The following is a 21,208-nucleotide window of genomic DNA, read 5'->3' as shown; positions in this document are numbered from 1 at the left end:
AACCAGCATATCACCCCAGCCCTGCAGATAGATAGGTTACTGTCACCAGAACCAGCATATCACCCCAGTCCTGCAGATAGATAGGTTACTGTCACCAGAACCAGCATATCACCCCAGCCCTGCAGATAGATAGGTTACTGTCACCAGAACCAGCATATCACCCCAGCCCTGCAGATAGATAGGTTACTGTCACCAGAACCAGCATATCACCCCAGCCCTGCAGATAGATAGGTTACTGTCACCAGAACCAGCATATCACCCCAGCCCTGCAGATAGATAGGTTACTGTCACCAGAACCAGCATATCACCCCAGTCCTGCAGATAGATAGGTTACTGTCACCAGAACCAGCATATCACCCCAGCCCTGCAGATAGATAGGTTACTGTCACCAGAACCAGCATATCACCCCAGCCCTGCAGATAGATAGGTTACTGTCACCAGAACCAGCATATCACCCCAGTCCTGCAGATAGATAGGTTACTGTCACCAGAACCAGCATATCACCCCAGCCCTGCAGATAGATAGGTTACTGTCACCAGAACCAGCATATCACCCCAGCCCTGCAGATAGATAGGTTACTGTCACCAGACCCAGCATATCACCCCAGCCCTGCAGATAGATAGGTTACTGTCACCAGAACCAGCATATCACCCCAGCCCTGCAGATAGATAGGTTACTGTCACCAGAACCAGTATATCACCCCAGCCCTGCAGATAGATAGGTTACTGTCACCAGACCCAGCATATCACACCAGCCCTGCAGATAGATAGGTTACTGTCACCAGAACCAGCGTATCACCCCAGCCCTGCAGATAGATAGGTTACTGTCACCAGAACCAGCATATCACCCCAGCCCTGCAGATAGATAGGTTACTGTCACCAGACCCAGCATATCACCCCAGCCCTGCAGATAGATAGGTTACTGTCACCAGACCCAGCATATCACCCCAGCCCTGCAGATACATAGGTTACTGTCACCAGAACCAGCATATCACCCCAGCCCTGCAGATAGATAGGTTACTGTCACCAGACCCAGCATATCACCCCAGCCCTGCAGATAGATAGGTTACTGTCACCAGAACCAGCATATCACCCCAGCCCTGCAGATCGATAGGTTACTGTCATCAGACCCAGCATATCACCCCAGCCCTGCAGATAGATAGGTTACTGTCACCAGACCCAGCATATCACCCCAGCCCCACAGATAGATAGGTTACTGTCACCAGACCCAGCATATTACCCCAGCCCTGCAGATCGATAGGTTACTGTCATCAGACCCAGCATATCACCCCAGCCCTGCAGATAGATAGGTTACTGTCACCAGACCCAGCATATCACCCCAGCCCTGCAGATAGATAGGTTACTGTCACCAGAACCAGCATATCACCCCAGCCCTGCAGATCGATAGGTTACTGTCACCAGAACCAGCATATCACCCCAGCCCTGCAGATCGATAGGTTACTGTCATCAGACCCAGCATATCACCCCAGCCCTGCAGATAGATAGGTTACTGTCACCAGACCCAGCATATCACCCCAGCCCTGCAGATAGATAGGTTACTGTCATCAGACCCAGCATATCACCCCAGTCCTGCAGATAGATAGGTTACTGTCACCAGAACCAGCATATCACCCCAGCCCTGCAGATAGATAGGTTACTGTCACCAGAACCAGCATATCACCCCAGCCCTGCAGATCGATAGGTTACTGTCACCAGAACCAGCATATCACCCCAGCCCTGCAGATAGATAGGTTACTGTCACCAGACCCAGCATATCACCCCAGCCCTGCAGATAGATAGGTTACTGTCACCAGAACCAGCATATCACCCCAGCCCTGCAGATCGATAGGTTACTGTCACCAGAACCAGCATATCACCCCAGCCCTGCAGATCGATAGGTTACTGTCATCAGACCCAGCATATCACCCCAGCCCTGCAGATAGATAGGTTACTGTCACCAGACCCAGCATATCACCCCAGCCCTGCAGATAGATAGGTTACTGTCACCAGAACCAGCATATCACCCCAGTCCTGCAGATAGATAGGTTACTGTCACCAGACCCAGCATATCACCCCAGTCCTGCAGATAGATAGGTTACTGTCACCAGAACCAGCATATCCCCCCAGTCCTGCAGATAGATAGGTTACTGTCACCAGAACCAGCATATCACCCCAGCCCTGCAGATAGATAGGTTACTGTCACCAGAACCAGCATATCACCCCAGCCCTGCAGATAGATAGGTTAGTGTCACCAGAACCAGCATATCACCCCAGCCCTGCAGATAGATAGGTTACTGTCACCAGACCCAGTATATCACCCCAGTCCTGCAGATAGATAGGTTACTGTCACCAGGACCAGCATATCACCCCAGCCCTGCAGATAGATAGGTTACTGTCACCAGAACCAGTATATCACCCCAGCCCTGCAGATAGATAGGTTACTGTCACCAGGACCAGCATATCACCCCAGCCCTGCAGATAGATAGGTTACTGTCACCAGAACCAGCATATCACCCCAGCCCTGCAGATAGATAGGTTACTGTCACCAGACCCAGTATATCACCCCAGTCCTGCAGATAGATAGGTTACTGTCACCAGGACCAGCATATCACCCCAGCCCTGCAGATAGATAGGTTACTGTCATCAGACCCAGCATATCACCCCAGCCCTGCAGATAGATAGGTTACTGTCTCCAGACCCAGCATATCACCCCAGCCCTGCAGATAGATAGGTTACTGTCACCAGACCCAGTATATCACCCCAGTCCTGCAGATAGATAGGTTACTGTCACCAGGACCAGCATATCACCCCAGCCCTGCAGATAGATAGGTTACTGTCACCAGACTCAGCATATCACCCCAGCCCTGCAGATAGATAGGTTACTGTCACCAGAACCAGCATATCACCCCAGCCCTGCAGATAGATAGGTTACTGTCATCAGACCCAGCATATCACCCCAGCCCTGCAGATAGATAGGTTACTGTCACCAGAACCAGCATATCACCCCAGCCCTGCAGATAGATAGGTTACTGTCACCAGACCCAGCATATCACACCAGCCCTGCAGATAGATAGGTTACTGTCTCCAGAACCAGCATATCACCCCAGCCCTGCAGATAGATAGGTTACTGTCACCAGAACCAGCATATCACCCCAACCCTGCAGATAGATAGGTTACTGTCACCAGAACCAGCATATCACCCCAGCCCTGCAGATAGATAGGTTACTGTCACCAGACCCAGCATATCACCCCAGCCCTGCAGATAGATAGGTTACTGTCACCAGACCCAGCATATCACCCCAGCCCTGCAGATATATAGGTTACTGTCACCAGACCCAGCATATCACCCCAGCCCTGCAGATAGATAGGTTACTGTCACCAGAACCAGCATATCACCCCAGCCCTGCAGATAGATAGGTTACTGTCACCAGAACCAGCATATCACCCCAGCCCTGCAGATAGATAGGTTACTGTCACCAGTACCAGCATATCACCCCAGCCCTGCAGATAGATAGGTTACTGTCACCAGAACCAGCATATCCCCCCAGCCCTGCAGATAGATAGGTTACTGTCACCAGAACCAGCATATCACCCCAGCCCTGCAGATAAATAGGTTACTGTCACCAGAACCAGCATATCACCCCAGCCCTGCAGATAGATAGGTTACTGTCACCAGTACCAGCATATCACCCCAGCCCTGCAGATAGATAGGTTACTGTCACCAGAACCAGCATATCCCCCCAGCCCTGCAGATAGATAGGTTACTGTCACCAGTACCAGCATATCACCCCAGCCCTGCAGATAGATAGGTTACTGTCACCAGAACCAGCATATCACTCCAGTCCTGCAGATAGATAGGTTACTGTCACCAGAACCAGCATATCACCCCAGCCCTGCAGATAGATAGGTTACTGTCACCAGAACCAGCATATCACCCCAGCCCTGCAGATAGATAGGTTACTGTCACCAGAACCAGTATATCACCCCAGCCCTGCAGATAGATAGGTTACTGTCACCAGACCCAGCATATCACCCCAGCCCTGCAGATAGATAGTTTACTGTCACCAGAACCAGTATATCACCCCAGCCCTGCAGATAGATAGGTTACTGTCACCAGACCCAGCATATCACCCCAGCCCTGCAGATAGATAGGTTACTGTCACCAGAACCAGCATATCACCCCAGCCCTGCAGATAGATAGGTTACTGTCACCAGATCCAGCATATCACCCCAGCCCTGCAGATAGATAGGTTACTGTCACCAGATCCAGCATATCACCCCAGCCCTGCAGATAGATAGGTTACTGTCACCAGAACCAGCATATCACCCCAGCAGATAGATAGGTTACTGTCACCAGAACCAGCATATCACCCCAGTCCTGCAGATAGATAGGTTACTGTCACCAGAACCAGCATATCACCCCAGTCCTGCAGATAGATAGGTTACTGTCACCAGAACCAGCATATCACCCCAGCAGATAGATAGGTTACTGTCACCAGAACCAGCATACCACCCCAGCCCTGCAGATAGATAGGTTACTGTCACCAGAACCAGCATATCACCCCAGCCCTGCAGATAGATAGGTTACTGTCACCAGACCCAGTATATCACCCCAGTCCTGCAGATAGATAGGTTACTGTCACCAGGACCAGCATATCACCCCAGCCCTGCAGATAGATAGGTTACTGTCACCAGAACCAGTATATCACCCCAGCCCTGCAGATAGATAGGTTACTGTCACCAGGACCAGCATATCACCCCAGCCCTGTAGATAGATAGGTTACTGTCACCAGAACCAGCATATCACCCCAGCCCTGCAGATAGATAGGTTACTGTCACCAGACCCAGTATATCACCCCAGTCCTGCAGATAGATAGGTTACTGTCACCAGGACCAGCATATCACCCCAGCCCTGCAGATAGATAGGTTACTGTCACCAGATCCAGCATATCACCCCAGCCCTGCAGATAGATAGGTTACTGTCTCCAGACCCAGCATATCACCCCAGCCCTGCAGATAGATAGGTTACTGTCACCAGACCCAGCATATCACACCAGCCCTGCAGATAGATAGGTTACTGTCTCCAGACCCAGCATATCACCCCAGCCCTGCAGATAGATAGGTTACTGTCACCAGAACCAGCATATCACCCCAGTCCTGCAGATAGATAGGTTACTGTCATCAGACCCAGCATATCACCCCAGCCCTGCAGATAGATAGGTTACTGTCTCCAGACCCAGCATATCACCCCAGCCCTGCAGATAGATAGGTTACTGTCACCAGACCCAGTATATCACCCCAGTCCTGCAGATAGATAGGTTACTGTCACCAGTACCAGCATATCACCCCAGCCCTGCAGATAGATAGGTTACTGTCACCAGAACCAGCATATCCCCCCAGCCCTGCAGATAGATAGGTTACTGTCACCAGTACCAGCATATCACCCCAGCCCTGCAGATAGATAGGTTACTGTCACCAGAACCAGCATATCACCCCAGTACTGCAGATAGATAGGTTACTGTCACCAGAACCAGCATATCACCCCAGCCCTGCAGATAGATAGGTTACTGTCACCAGAACCAGCATATCACTCCAGTCCTGCAGATAGATAGGTTACTGTCACCAGAACCAGCATATCACCCCAGCCCTGCAGATAGATAGGTTACTGTCACCAGAACCAGCATATCACCCCAGCCCTGCAGATAGATAGGTTACTGTCACCAGAACCAGTATATCACCCCAGCCCTGCAGATAGATAGGTTACTGTCACCAGACCCAGCATATCACCCCAGCCCTGCAGATAGATAGTTTACTGTCACCAGAACCAGTATATCACCCCAGCCCTGCAGATAGATAGGTTACTGTCACCAGACCCAGCATATCACCCCAGCCCTGCAGATAGATAGGTTACTGTCACCAGAACCAGCATATCACCCCAGCCCTGCAGATAGATAGGTTACTGTCACCAGATCCAGCATATCACCCCAGCCCTGCAGATAGATAGGTTACTATCACCAGAACCAGCATATCACCCCAGCAGATAGATAGGTTACTGTCACCAGAACCAGCATATCACCCCAGCAGATAGATAGGTTACTGTCACCAGAACCAGCATATCACCCCAGTCCTGCAGATAGATAGGTTACTGTCACCAGAACCAGCATATCACCCCAGTCCTGCAGATAGATAGGTTACTGTCACCAGAACCAGCATATCACCCCAGCAGATAGATAGGTTACTGTCACCAGAACCAGCATATCACCCCAGCCCTGCAGATAGATAGGTTACTGTCACCAGAACCAGCATATCACCCCAGCCCTGCAGATAGATAGGTTACTGTCAGCAGACTCAGCATATCACCCCAGCCCTGCAGATAGATAGGTTACTGTCACCAGAACCAGCATATCACCCCAGCCCTGCAGATAGATAGGTTACTGTCACCAGAACCAGCATATCACCCCAGCCCTGCAGATAGATAGGTTAGTGTCACCAGAACCAGCATATCACCCCAGCCCTGCAGATAGATAGGTTACTGTCACCAGACCCAGTATATCACCCCAGTCCTGCAGATAGATAGGTTACTGTCACCAGGACCAGCATATCACCCCAGCCCTGCAGATAGATAGGTTACTGTCACCAGAACCAGTATATCACCCCAGCCCTGCAGATAGATAGGTTACTGTCACCAGGACCAGCATATCACCCCAGCCCTGCAGATAGATAGGTTACTGTCACCAGAACCAGCATATCACCCCAGCCCAAGAGATAGATAGGTTACTGTCACCAGACCCAGTATATCACCCCAGTCCTGCAGATAGATAGGTTACTGTCACCAGGACCAGCATATCACCCCAGCCCTGCAGATAGATAGGTTACTGTCACCAGATCCAGCATATCACCCCAGCCCTGCAGATAGATAGGTTACTGTCTCCAGACCCAGCATATCACCCCAGCCCTGCAGATAGATAGGTTACTGTCACCAGACCCAGCATATCACACCAGCCCTGCAGATAGATAGGTTACTGTCTCCAGACCCAGCATATCACCCCAGCCCTGCAGATAGATAGGTTACTGTCACCAGAACCAGCATATCACCCCAGTCCTGCAGATAGATAGGTTACTGTCATCAGACCCAGCATATCACCCCAGCCCTGCAGATAGATAGGTTACTGTCTCCAGACCCAGCATATCACCCCAGCCCTGCAGATAGATAGGTTACTGTCACCAGACCCAGTATATCACCCCAGTCCTGCAGATAGATAGGTTACTGTCACCAGGACCAGCATATCACCCCAGCCCTGCAGATAGATAGGTTACTGTCACCAGACCCAGCATATCACCCCAGCCCTGCAGATAGATAGGTTACTGTCACCAGAACCAGCATATCACCCCAGCCCTGCAGATAGATAGGTTACTGTCATCAGACCCAGCATATCACCCCAGCCCTGCAGATAGATAGGTTACTGTCACCAGAACCAGCATATCACCCCAGCCCTGCAGATAGATAGGTTACTGTCACCAGAACCAGCATATCACCCCAGCCCTGCAGATAGATAGGTTACTGTCACCAGACCCAGCATATCACACCAGCCCTGCAGATAGATAGGTTACTGTCTCCAGAACCAGCATATCACCCCAGCCCTGCAGATAGATAGGTTACTGTCACCAGAACCAGCATATCACCCCAACCCTGCAGATAGATAGGTTACTGTCACCAGAACCAGCATATCACCCCAGCCCTGCAGATAGATAGGTTACTGTCACCAGACCCAGCATATCACCCCAGCCCTGCAGATAGATAGGTTACTGTCACCAGACCCAGCATATCACCCCAGCCCTGCAGATATATAGGTTACTGTCACCAGACCCAGCATATCACCCCAGCCCTGCAGATAGATAGGTTACTGTCACCAGAACCAGCATATCACCCCAGCCCTGCAGATAGATAGGTTACTGTCACCAGAACCAGCATATCACCCCAGCCCTGCAGATAGATAGGTTACTGTCACCAGTACCAGCATATCACCCCAGCCCTGCAGATAGATAGGTTACTGTCACCAGACCCAGCATATCACCACAGCCCTGCAGATAGATAGGTTACTGTCACCAGACCCAGCATATCACCCCAGCCCTGCAGATATATAGGTTACTGTCACCAGACCCAGCATATCACCCCAGCCCTGCAGATAGATAGGTTACTGTCACCAGAACCAGCATATCACCCCAGCCCTGCAGATAGATAGGTTACTGTCACCAGAACCAGCATATCACCCCAGCCCTGCAGATAGATAGGTTACTGTCACCAGAACCAGCATATCACCCCAGCCCTGCAGATAGATAGGTTACTGTCACCAGTACCAGCATATCACCCCAGCCCTGCAGATAGATAGGTTACTGTCACCAGAACCAGCATATCACCCCAGTACTGCAGATAGATAGGTTACTGTCACCAGAACCAGCATATCACCCCAGCCCTGCAGATAGATAGGTTACTGTCACCAGAACCAGCATATCACTCCAGTCCTGCAGATAGATAGGTTACTGTCACCAGAACCAGCATATCACCCCAGCCCTGCAGATAGATAGGTTACTGTCACCAGAACCAGCATATCACCCCAGCCCTGCAGATAGATAGGTTACTGTCACCAGAACCAGTATATCACCCCAGCCCTGCAGATAGATAGGTTACTGTCACCAGACCCAGCATATCACCCCAGCCCTGCAGATATATAGTTTACTGTCACCAGAACCAGTATATCACCCCAGCCCTGCAGATAGATAGGTTACTGTCACCAGACCCAGCATATTACCCCAGCCCTGCAGATAGATAGGTTACTGTCACCAGAACCAGCATATCACCCCAGCCCTGCAGATAGATAGGTTACTATCACCAGAACCAGCATATCCCCCCAGCCCTGCAGATAGATAGGTTACTGTCACCAGAACCAGCATATCACCCCAGCCCTGCAGATAAATAGGTTACTGTCACCAGAACCAGCATATCACCCCAGCCCTGCAGATAGATAGGTTACTGTCACCAGTACCAGCATATCACCCCAGCCCTGCAGATAGATAGGTTACTGTCACCAGAACCAGCATATCCCCCCAGCCCTGCAGATAGATAGGTTACTGTCACCAGTACCAGCATATCACCCCAGCCCTGCAGATAGATAGGTTACTGTCACCAGAACCAGCATATCACTCCAGTCCTGCAGATAGATAGGTTACTGTCACCAGAACCAGCATATCACCCCAGCCCTGCAGATAGATAGGTTACTGTCACCAGAACCAGCATATCACCCCAGCCCTGCAGATAGATAGGTTACTGTCACCAGAACCAGTATATCACCCCAGCCCTGCAGATAGATAGGTTACTGTCACCAGACCCAGCATATCACCCCAGCCCTGCAGATAGATAGTTTACTGTCACCAGAACCAGTATATCACCCCAGCCCTGCAGATAGATAGGTTACTGTCACCAGACCCAGCATATCACCCCAGCCCTGCAGATAGATAGGTTACTGTCACCAGAACCAGCATATCACCCCAGCCCTGCAGATAGATAGGTTACTGTCACCAGATCCAGCATATCACCCCAGCCCTGCAGATAGATAGGTTACTATCACCAGAACCAGCATATCACCCCAGCCCTGCAGATAGATAGGTTACTGTCACCAGAACCAGCATATCACCCCAGCAGATAGATAGGTTACTGTCACCAGAACCAGCATATCACCCCAGTCCTGCAGATAGATAGGTTACTGTCACCAGAACCAGCATATCACCCCAGTCCTGCAGATAGATAGGTTACTGTCACCAGAACCAGCATATCACCCCAGCAGATAGATAGGTTACTGTCACCAGAACCAGCATACCACCCCAGCCCTGCAGATAGATAGGTTACTGTCACCAGAACCAGCATATCACCCCAGCCCTGCAGATAGATAGGTTACTGTCACCAGACTCAGCATATCACCCCAGCCCTGCAGATAGATAGGTTACTGTCACCAGAACCAGCATATCACCCCAGCCCTGCAGATAGATAGTTTACTGTCACCAGAACCAGCATATCACCCCAGCCCTGCAGATAGATAGGTTAGTGTCACCAGAACCAGCATATCACCCCAGCCCTGCAGATAGATAGGTTACTGTCACCAGACCCAGTATATCACCCCAGTCCTGCAGATAGATAGGTTACTGTCACCAGGACCAGCATATCACCCCAGCCCTGCAGATAGATAGGTTACTGTCACCAGAACCAGTATATCACCCCAGCCCTGCAGATAGATAGGTTACTGTCACCAGGACCAGCATATCACCCCAGCCCTGTAGATAGATAGGTTACTGTCACCAGAACCAGCATATCACCCCAGCCCTGCAGATAGATAGGTTACTGTCACCAGACCCAGTATATCACCCCAGTCCTGCAGATAGATAGGTTACTGTCACCAGGACCAGCATATCACCCCAGCCCTGCAGATAGATAGGTTACTGTCACCAGATCCAGCATATCACCCCAGCCCTGCAGATAGATAGGTTACTGTCTCCAGACCCAGCATATCACCCCAGCCCTGCAGATAGATAGGTTACTGTCACCAGACCCAGCATATCACACCAGCCCTGCAGATAGATAGGTTACTGTCTCCAGACCCAGCATATCACCCCAGCCCTGCAGATAGATAGGTTACTGTCACCAGAACCAGCATATCACCCCAGTCCTGCAGATAGATAGGTTACTGTCATCAGACCCAGCATATCACCCCAGCCCTGCAGATAGATAGGTTACTGTCTCCAGACCCAGCATATCACCCCAGCCCTGCAGATAGATAGGTTACTGTCACCAGACCCAGTATATCACCCCAGTCCTGCAGATAGATAGGTTACTGTCACCAGTACCAGCATATCACCCCAGCCCTGCAGATAGATAGGTTACTGTCACCAGAACCAGCATATCCCCCCAGCCCTGCAGATAGATAGGTTACTGTCACCAGTACCAGCATATCACCCCAGCCCTGCAGATAGATAGGTTACTGTCACCAGAACCAGCATATCACCCCAGTACTGCAGATAGATAGGTTACTGTCACCAGAACCAGCATATCACCCCAGCCCTGCAGATAGATAGGTTACTGTCACCAGAACCAGCATATCACTCCAGTCCTGCAGATAGATAGGTTACTGTCACCAGAACCAGCATATCACCCCAGCCCTGCAGATAGATAGGTTACTGTCACCAGAACCAGCATATCACCCCAGCCCTGCAGATAGATAGGTTACTGTCACCAGAACCAGTATATCACCCCAGCCCTGCAGATAGATAGGTTACTGTCACCAGACCCAGCATATCACCCCAGCCCTGCAGATAGATAGTTTACTGTCACCAGAACCAGTATATCACCCCAGCCCTGCAGATAGATAGGTTACTGTCACCAGACCCAGCATATCACCCCAGCCCTGCAGATAGATAGGTTACTGTCACCAGAACCAGCATATCACCCCAGCCCTGCAGATAGATAGGTTACTGTCACCAGATCCAGCATATCACCCCAGCCCTGCAGATAGATAGGTTACTATCACCAGAACCAGCATATCACCCCAGCAGATAGATAGGTTACTGTCACCAGAACCAGCATATCACCCCAGCAGATAGATAGGTTACTGTCACCAGAACCAGCATATCACCCCAGTCCTGCAGATAGATAGGTTACTGTCACCAGAACCAGCATATCACCCCAGTCCTGCAGATAGATAGGTTACTGTCACCAGAACCAGCATATCACCCCAGCAGATAGATAGGTTACTGTCACCAGAACCAGCATATCACCCCAGCCCTGCAGATAGATAGGTTACTGTCACCAGAACCAGCATATCACCCCAGCCCTGCAGATAGATAGGTTACTGTCAGCAGACTCAGCATATCACCCCAGCCCTGCAGATAGATAGGTTACTGTCACCAGAACCAGCATATCACCCCAGCCCTGCAGATAGATAGGTTACTGTCACCAGAACCAGCATATCACCCCAGCCCTGCAGATAGATAGGTTAGTGTCACCAGAACCAGCATATCACCCCAGCCCTGCAGATAGATAGGTTACTGTCACCAGACCCAGTATATCACCCCAGTCCTGCAGATAGATAGGTTACTGTCACCAGGACCAGCATATCACCCCAGCCCTGCAGATAGATAGGTTACTGTCACCAGAACCAGTATATCACCCCAGCCCTGCAGATAGATAGGTTACTGTCACCAGGACCAGCATATCACCCCAGCCCTGCAGATAGATAGGTTACTGTCACCAGAACCAGCATATCACCCCAGCCCAAGAGATAGATAGGTTACTGTCACCAGACCCAGTATATCACCCCAGTCCTGCAGATAGATAGGTTACTGTCACCAGGACCAGCATATCACCCCAGCCCTGCAGATAGATAGGTTACTGTCACCAGATCCAGCATATCACCCCAGCCCTGCAGATAGATAGGTTACTGTCTCCAGACCCAGCATATCACCCCAGCCCTGCAGATAGATAGGTTACTGTCACCAGACCCAGCATATCACACCAGCCCTGCAGATAGATAGGTTACTGTCTCCAGACCCAGCATATCACCCCAGCCCTGCAGATAGATAGGTTACTGTCACCAGAACCAGCATATCACCCCAGTCCTGCAGATAGATAGGTTACTGTCATCAGACCCAGCATATCACCCCAGCCCTGCAGATAGATAGGTTACTGTCTCCAGACCCAGCATATCACCCCAGCCCTGCAGATAGATAGGTTACTGTCACCAGACCCAGTATATCACCCCAGTCCTGCAGATAGATAGGTTACTGTCACCAGGACCAGCATATCACCCCAGCCCTGCAGATAGATAGGTTACTGTCACCAGACCCAGCATATCACCCCAGCCCTGCAGATAGATAGGTTACTGTCACTAGAACCAGCATATCACCCCAGCCCTGCAGATAGATAGGTTACTGTCATCAGACCCAGCATATCACCCCAGCCCTGCAGATAGATAGGTTACTGTCACCAGAACCAGCATATCACCCCAGCCCTGCAGATAGATAGGTTACTGTCACCAGAACCAGCATATCACCCCAGCCCTGCAGATAGATAGGTTACTGTCACCAGACCCAGCATATCACACCAGCCCTGCAGATAGATAGGTTACTGTCTCCAGAACCAGCATATCACCCCAGCCCTGCAGATAGATAGGTTACTGTCACCAGAACCAGCATATCACCCCAACCCTGCAGATAGATAGGTTACTGTCACCAGAACCAGCATATCACCCCAGCCCTGCAGATAGATAGGTTACTGTCACCAGACCCAGCATATCACCCCAGCCCTGCAGATAGATAGGTTACTGTCACCAGACCCAGCATATCACCCCAGCCCTGCAGATATATAGGTTACTGTCACCAGACCCAGCATATCACCCCAGCCCTGCAGATAGATAGGTTACTGTCACCAGAACCAGCATATCACCCCAGCCCTGCAGATAGATAGGTTACTGTCACCAGAACCAGCATATCACCCCAGCCCTGCAGATAGATAGGTTACTGTCACCAGTACCAGCATATCACCCCAGCCCTGCAGATAGATAGGTTACTGTCACCAGACCCAGCATATCACCACAGCCCTGCAGATAGATAGGTTACTGTCACCAGACCCAGCATATCACCCCAGCCCTGCAGATATATAGGTTACTGTCACCAGACCCAGCATATCACCCCAGCCCTGCAGATAGATAGGTTACTGTCACCAGAACCAGCATATCACCCCAGCCCTGCAGATAGATAGGTTACTGTCACCAGAACCAGCATATCACCCCAGCCCTGCAGATAGATAGGTTACTGTCACCAGAACCAGCATATCACCCCAGCCCTGCAGATAGATAGGTTACTGTCACCAGTACCAGCATATCACCCCAGCCCTGCAGATAGATAGGTTACTGTCACCAGAACCAGCATATCACCCCAGTACTGCAGATAGATAGGTTACTGTCACCAGAACCAGCATATCACCCCAGCCCTGCAGATAGATAGGTTACTGTCACCAGAACCAGCATATCACTCCAGTCCTGCAGATAGATAGGTTACTGTCACCAGAACCAGCATATCACCCCAGCCCTGCAGATAGATAGGTTACTGTCACCAGAACCAGCATATCACCCCAGCCCTGCAGATAGATAGGTTACTGTCACCAGAACCAGTATATCACCCCAGCCCTGCAGATAGATAGGTTACTGTCACCAGACCCAGCATATCACCCCAGCCCTGCAGATATATAGTTTACTGTCACCAGAACCAGTATATCACCCCAGCCCTGCAGATAGATAGGTTACTGTCACCAGACCCAGCATATTACCCCAGCCCTGCAGATAGATAGGTTACTGTCACCAGAACCAGCATATCACCCCAGCCCTGCAGATAGATAGGTTACTATCACCAGAACCAGCATATCCCCCCAGCCCTGCAGATAGATAGGTTACTGTCACCAGATCCAGCATATCACCCCAGCCCTGCAGATAGATAGGTTACTATCACCAGAACCAGCATATCACCCCAGCCCTGCAGATAGATAGGTTACTGTCACCAGAACCAGCATATCACCCCAGTCCTGCAGATAGATAGGTTACTGTCACCAGAACCAGCATATCACCCCAGTCCTGCAGATAGATAGGTTACTGTCACCAGACTCAGGATATCACCCCAGCCCTGCAGATAGGTTACTGTCACCAGAACCAGTATATCACCCCAGCCCTGCAGATAGATAGGTTACTGTCACCAGAACCAGTATATCACCCCAGCCCTGCAGATAGATAGGTTACTGTCACCAGACCCAGCATATCACCCCAGCCCTGCAGATATATAGGTTACTGTCACCAGAACCAGTATATCACCCCAGTCCTGCAGATAGATAGGTTACTGTCACCAGAACCAGCATATCACCCCAGTCCTGCAGATAGATAGGTTACTGTCACCAGAACCAGTATATCACCCCAGTACTGCAGATAGATAGGTTACTGTCACCAGAACCAGCATATCACCCCAGCCCTGCAGATAGATAGGTTACTGTCACCAGAACCAGCATATCACCCCAGTCCTGCAGATAGATAGGTTACTGTCACCAGAACCAGCATATCACCCCAGCCCTGCAGATAGATAGGTTACTGTCACCAGAACCAGCCTATGACATTCTGTGTTCTGGTGTCTTCTTTTTATATACAGTGACTGGTGTAGTTATATATTTGCCCCTATGTATGGCTTCCAGTAGGTTTATAGACATCTTTCTTTCTTTCTTTACAATAGGAGACTAAAGATAAGTACGAGGCCGATCTCCCCAATCACTTCTCAGCATTCGAGAGAATTCTTTCCCAGAATTGTAATGGAACCAAATATCTGGTCGGAGATAAGGTAATTTTTGTAAGATGATCCAATTTATCACTTCTTAGAGGGGGAGACGTTGCGATTGTCAATCAGAGATGGGTAAAACTCTCGAGATTATTTTCCCCATTTCTGTCTGAACCAGAAAATCTTTACTTATTCTCTGGGGTCTCTTCAGAAATATATGATGGATTGTACAGGGCTCCTTGGGAGATGTTCTTATAACCTGACCCTGCTTTACACTTCTCCACAACTTTATCTCTGAGTTGTCTGGTCAGTTCCTTGGTCTTCATGCTGCTGTTTGTTCACTAGTGTTCTCTAACAAACTACTGAACAGAACAGATATATATATACATATATATATATATATATATATATATATATATATATATTTATATTAGTTGAAGGGGTGTGAATACTTTTGCAAGCCACTGTAGGTGATTCTATAGGGGATTAAAGGAAAGTGAGAGGACTGACTGTCCGACCTATAACAACTTACTGTCACTTCTTGTCCCCACAGATCTCTTATGCAGATTACAACCTCCTGGACCTCCTGCAAACTCACCTCGCCTTATTCCCAGCATGCCTTTCTACCTTTCCTCTCCTTACTGCCTACATTGATCGCATTACTTCTCGCCCGAAACTCAGTGAATACTTGAACTCAGACGCCCGCAAAAATCGGCCAATGATACCTAAGAGATAAACAAAGAGAAGGGAGAGGTTATTGTCTACAACCAAAAATACCTCGGTAACATCACCCCCCCATGTAGCCTCAGTAACATGACACCCCCCCATGTAGCCCCAGTAACATGGCGCCCCCCCATGTAGCCCCAGTAACATGGCGCCCCCCCCATGTAGCCCCAGTAACATGGCACCCCCCCATGTATCCCCAGTAACATGGCGCCCCCCCATGTACCCCCAGTAACATGGCGCCCCCCCATGTAGCCCCAGTAACATGGCGCCCCCCATGTACCCCCAGTAACATGGCGCCCCCCCATGTAGCCCCAGTAACATGGCGCCCCCCATGTAGCCCCAGTAACATGGCGCCCCCCATGTACCCCCAGTAACATGGCGCCCCCCCCATGTAGCCCCAGTAACATGGCACCCCCCATGTAGCCCCAGTAACATGGCACCCCCATGTACACACAGTAACATGGCGCCCCCCCATGTAGCCCCAGTAACATGGCGCCCCCCATGTAGCCCCAATAACATGGCACCTCCATGTACACACAGTAACATGGCGCCCCCCCATGTAGCCCCAGTAACATGGCGCCCCCCATGTAGCCCCAGTAACATGGCGCCCCCCCATGTACACACAGTAACATGGCGCCCCCCCATGTAGCCCCAGTAACATGGCGCCCCCCATGTAGCCCCAGTAACATGGCACCCCCATGTACACACAGTAACATGGCGCCCCCCCATGTAGCCCCAGTAACATGGCGCCCCCCCATGTAGCCCCAGTAACATGGCGCCCCCCCATGTAGCCCCAGTAACATGGCGCCCCCCATGTAGCCTCAGTAACATGACACCCCCCCATGTAGCCCCAGTAACATGGCACCCCCATGTACACACAGTAACATGGCGCCCCCCCATGTAGCCCCAGTAACATGGCGCCCCACCATGTAGCCCCAGTAACATGGCACCCCCCATGTAGCCCCAGTAACATGGCGCCCCCCATGTAGCCCCAGTGACATGTCACCCCCCATGTACCCCAGTAACATGACACCCCCCCATGTACCCCAGTAACATGACACCCCCCCCCCCCCATGTAGCCCCAGTAACTCTCCTCTATTCACTGCCCAAGCATACGGGTTTGTTTTGATGTTTTCTTAATAAACGTCTTTAGTTGTTATTCTCAATGTGACGTCTTTGTCTTCTTCGTTACACCCTCGTATGTGTTACTACAGGATCAGACTACACAGGATTGTTTGTTGTCTGTTACAATGGAGACACCAAAGTCTAGTTAATGGGGACCCTTCATGGTTTGGGGCATGTTGGGGTATATAGAAGTGCCTGTGCCCAAAACCATGAAAGGTCTTTAGATACTAGAAGGTTTCCATCATCACGTTATAGTCTGGATGGGATCTGGGATTAAAGGAGAAGAAGACCTTGTCCACCATCCAGTGATATGAGGACAATAAGAGCCCAGTGATATGGACAGGACATCAATAGCAGGGTGGCTATAGATATATACAACTGGCACCTGTAGGATAATGCTCGCCCACACACAAGGGCTTCCCTGGAATATCTCTACTAGATTACAACACTGGTCCTGCACGGTCACCGGTCCAGTATTTATAGAGCTCAGATTTCAGGACATACTTGTTCTCCTCCCCGTCTCCTCCCCCGGTGTGATATGAAGCTCCGAGGTCCTGATGTAGTATATAGAGAAGGTCCTATGGATATAATGTATAATTAATCCTACGTATTGATGATATGCAAATCACGAACACAAGATAAGATAAGATAATCCTAGTCAGACAGTGCAGATACTCAGTATGTTACAGCAGCCTAGTAATACAGATACAGGATAATACACAGGAATATATTACAGGACACAGACTGAGGAGAGAAGATATACGAGGAGGCCAGAGCAGCTAAGGAGGAGGAGAAGAGAAAGAAGGAAGACTTCAGAGTCATTTAGTTCTCTGTGCGGAGTGTCTGCGCTCGGTCTGATGTAGATTATACAGCCTGGTCGCGGTTGGAAGGAAGGACTTGCGATAGCTCCTTCTCACACTTGGGGTGAAGCAGACGGTCACTTACAGGGCTGCCAAGTCCCATCAAGGTCCCATACATGGCGTGGGATTTGTTCTCCAGCATGGAGGTCACCACGGACAGTATCCTTCTGTCACCCACCACCTGTACTGGGTCCAAGGGGCCCCCCAGGACAGAGCTGGCCCTCCTGATCAGCCTGTCAAGTCTATTTCTGTCCCTGGTTGATATACTGCTCCCCCAGCAGGCCACTCCGAAAAAGATGGCTGAGGCAACCACCGAGTTGAAGAAGGTCCTAAGAAGTGGCCCCTGGACTTCGAAGGCCCTAAGAAGTGGCCCCTGGACTCCGAAGGCCCTAAGAAGTGGCCCCTGGACTCCGAAGGCCCTAAGAAGTGGCCCCTGGACTCCGAAGGCCCTCAGCCTCCTGAGCAGGTAGAGTCTGCTGTGGCCCTTTCTGTGCAGTGCCTCCAGGTGATCAGCCCAGTCTAGTTTATTATTGGGGAGCACACCCAGATACTTACAGGTCCTGACTATCTCAATACATGTCCCCTGGATCTCCACTGGGGTCGGAGCACCTCTCCGTTTCCCAAAGTCCACCACCATCTCCTTGGTCTTCCCGGCATTAATCCTGAGCTGGTTCTGCTGACCCCAGTCCACACAGTCCCAGTATAAGTCCCTATCGTTGCCATCAGTGATAAGGCCGACTATAGCAGAGTCATCGGAGGACTTCTGTAAGTAACAGCTGGAGGAGTTGTGCCTGAAGTCAGCAGTGTACAGTGTGAAGAGAAATGGGGCAAGAGCTGGACCTTGTGGTGCCCCCGTACTACAGATCACAGTGTCAGACACACAGTCCTGGGCTCTCACATACTGAGGGCGGGGTGTCAGGTAGTCTAGGATCCAGTTGGACAGGTGATGGTCCCTCCACCAAGGTTCAGCTTCTCCCTCAGTAGTCCTGGCTGATGGTGGTAAAAGCTCCGGAGAAATCACAGAACATTATTCTCCACCATTATTTCTCCAGGTGAGAGAGAGCTCTATGAAGAAGGTGGATGATGGCGACATCTACCCCAATGCCCGGCCGATAGGCAAACTGGAGGGGGTCCAGAGCGGAGCTCACTAGGGGGCGCAGGTGTTTCAGGACCAGTCTCTCTAGGACCTTCATCAGGTGGGATGTCAGTGCTACAGGTCGGTAGTCATTGTAGCCCATCGGGTTGGGTTTCTTTGGCACTGGTACCACACAAGATGTCTTCCACAGTTGAGGTACCACTCCCAGCTTTAGACTCATATTGTAAGTTGGGGCAGAGCCTAATAATACTTCTTAGTAAGAGCGCCACCCGAGGGCTGTGTGTGGTACTGCAGTTTATAGTGTTGTTGTGCTCCTGTATATTATACTGATCGCCATGTTGCCCCATATAGAATAAAGCCCCCTTATAGGTCAAAAAGGAGCTTCACACAAATATGTGTCAACCAATCAATTGTGTCTATTGGTGGAGCGAACGTTTTCGGTCTTTGTAGACCTTCCTCAGGCTCTACATAAAGAAAATTTCAACAATAATTGAAATCCGCGCACTCAGGAAAAGGCTGTCTGCCGAAAGAAAGTGCGTGTTCTCGGCGTCTCATCAGCCTATAAAAAGGGCGCCGGACCTCCTGTTATTGGGCGCCTGCATACAACCGAATGTACAGATGTAGCAGAAGCGCGCATGCGCGAGTATGCGCAAGCGCAGTAAATGCTATACGGATGGTGGTGGAGAAAAGAAGGTAACGGACGGCGCATGCGTGCGCTCGTTCGTCCGAAATGAAGATAGAAATATGTGGAGCAGGACGGCCTCATTGTTAGGAAAATAGCAAGTTTGTTACCAAATACCAGCAGTTAGTGAATCTGAAATAGAGAATAGGAGAGATGATAAAAGAAAAATAGAGGCGGAAATGAGAGGGAACATATCAAATTGTGAAAGATAAGGATCAGAATGTATCCAGAACAGAATGTAGTACAAACAGGCAGCAGGAAATGAACACAGAAAAATAGAAAATGGAAAAAGAATAAAAAATAAAAATTACAAAAATTAAATAATAACCGAAAAAGAGGGGAAAAATAAACAAAAAAATGAATATAAAAAAAAAAAAGGATAAAAACTACAAAAACATGCAAAAAATGAAAAAATGAAAGGAACAAAAGAGGAAAAAAAAAAAAGATAAAAATTGCAAGGTGAAGTAAGGAAAAAATGAAATAATAAAAAATAAAAAAAAATAAAAAAGACAAATTACAAAAATTAAATAATAACCGAAAAAGAGGGGAACAATAAACAAAAAATGAATATGAAAAAAAAAAACAAAATAAAAGGATAAAAATTACAAAAACATGCAAAAAATGAAAAAATGAAAGGAACAAAAGAGGAAAAAAAAAAAAAAAAAACAAAGATAAAAATTGCAAGGTGAAGTATGGGAAAAATGAAATAATAATAATAATAATAATAATAATAATAATAATAAAAAAAAATTACAAAAATTAAATAATAACCAAAAAAGAGGGGAACAATAAACAAAAAAATGAATATATAAAAAAAAACAAAATGAAAGGATAAAAATTACAAAAACATGCAAAAAATGAAAAAATGAAAGGAACAAAAGAGGAAAAAAAAAAAAGATAAAAATTGCAAGGTGAAGTATGGGAAAAATGAAATAATAAAAAATAAAAAAAATAATAAAAAATAAAAAATAAAAATTACAAAAATTAAATAATAACCGAAAAAGAGGGGAACAATAAACAAAAAAATGAATATATAAAAAAAACAAAATAAAAGGATAAAAATTACAAAAACATGTAAAAAATGAAAAAATGAAAGGAACAAAAGAGGAAAAAAAAAAAAAGATAAAAATTGCAAGGTGAAGTATGGGAAAAATGAAATAATAAAAAATAAAAAAAAATAATAAAAAATAAAAAATAAAAATTACAAAAATTAAATAATAACCGAAAAAAGGGGAAAAATAAACAAAAAAATGAATATAAAAAATAAATAAATTAAAAGATAAAAATTACAAAAACATGCAAAAAATGAAAGGAACAAATGAGGAAAAAAAAAAATAAAAATTGCAAGGTGAAGTATGGGAAA

General features: G+C 48.8%; 1 protein-coding gene across 2 annotated transcripts in view; it reads left to right on the top strand.

Moving 5' to 3' along the window:
* Nucleotides 1–17,184, top strand: part of LOC142182838 (glutathione S-transferase P 1-like) — a 30,468-nt gene extending 13,284 nt beyond the window's left edge. For both annotated transcript variants that reach the window (XM_075257601.1, XM_075257602.1), the window contains exons 6-7: nt 15,315–15,419; nt 15,910–17,184. In XM_075257601.1, coding sequence (XP_075113702.1) covers nt 15,315–15,419; nt 15,910–16,092 — 288 coding nt within the window. In that variant the 3' untranslated portion in view covers nt 16,093–17,184. The remainder of the gene's footprint in view (nt 1–15,314; nt 15,420–15,909) is intronic.
* The last annotated feature ends 4,024 nt before the right edge of the window (nt 17,185–21,208 follow it).

This window comes from Leptodactylus fuscus, chromosome 10 (assembly GCF_031893055.1).
Source record: "Leptodactylus fuscus isolate aLepFus1 chromosome 10, aLepFus1.hap2, whole genome shotgun sequence".
Classification (NCBI taxonomy): domain Eukaryota; kingdom Metazoa; phylum Chordata; class Amphibia; order Anura; family Leptodactylidae; genus Leptodactylus; species Leptodactylus fuscus.
Note: the sequence above shows the minus strand (reverse complement) of the source record. Positions and strands in the feature narration are given on the sequence as shown.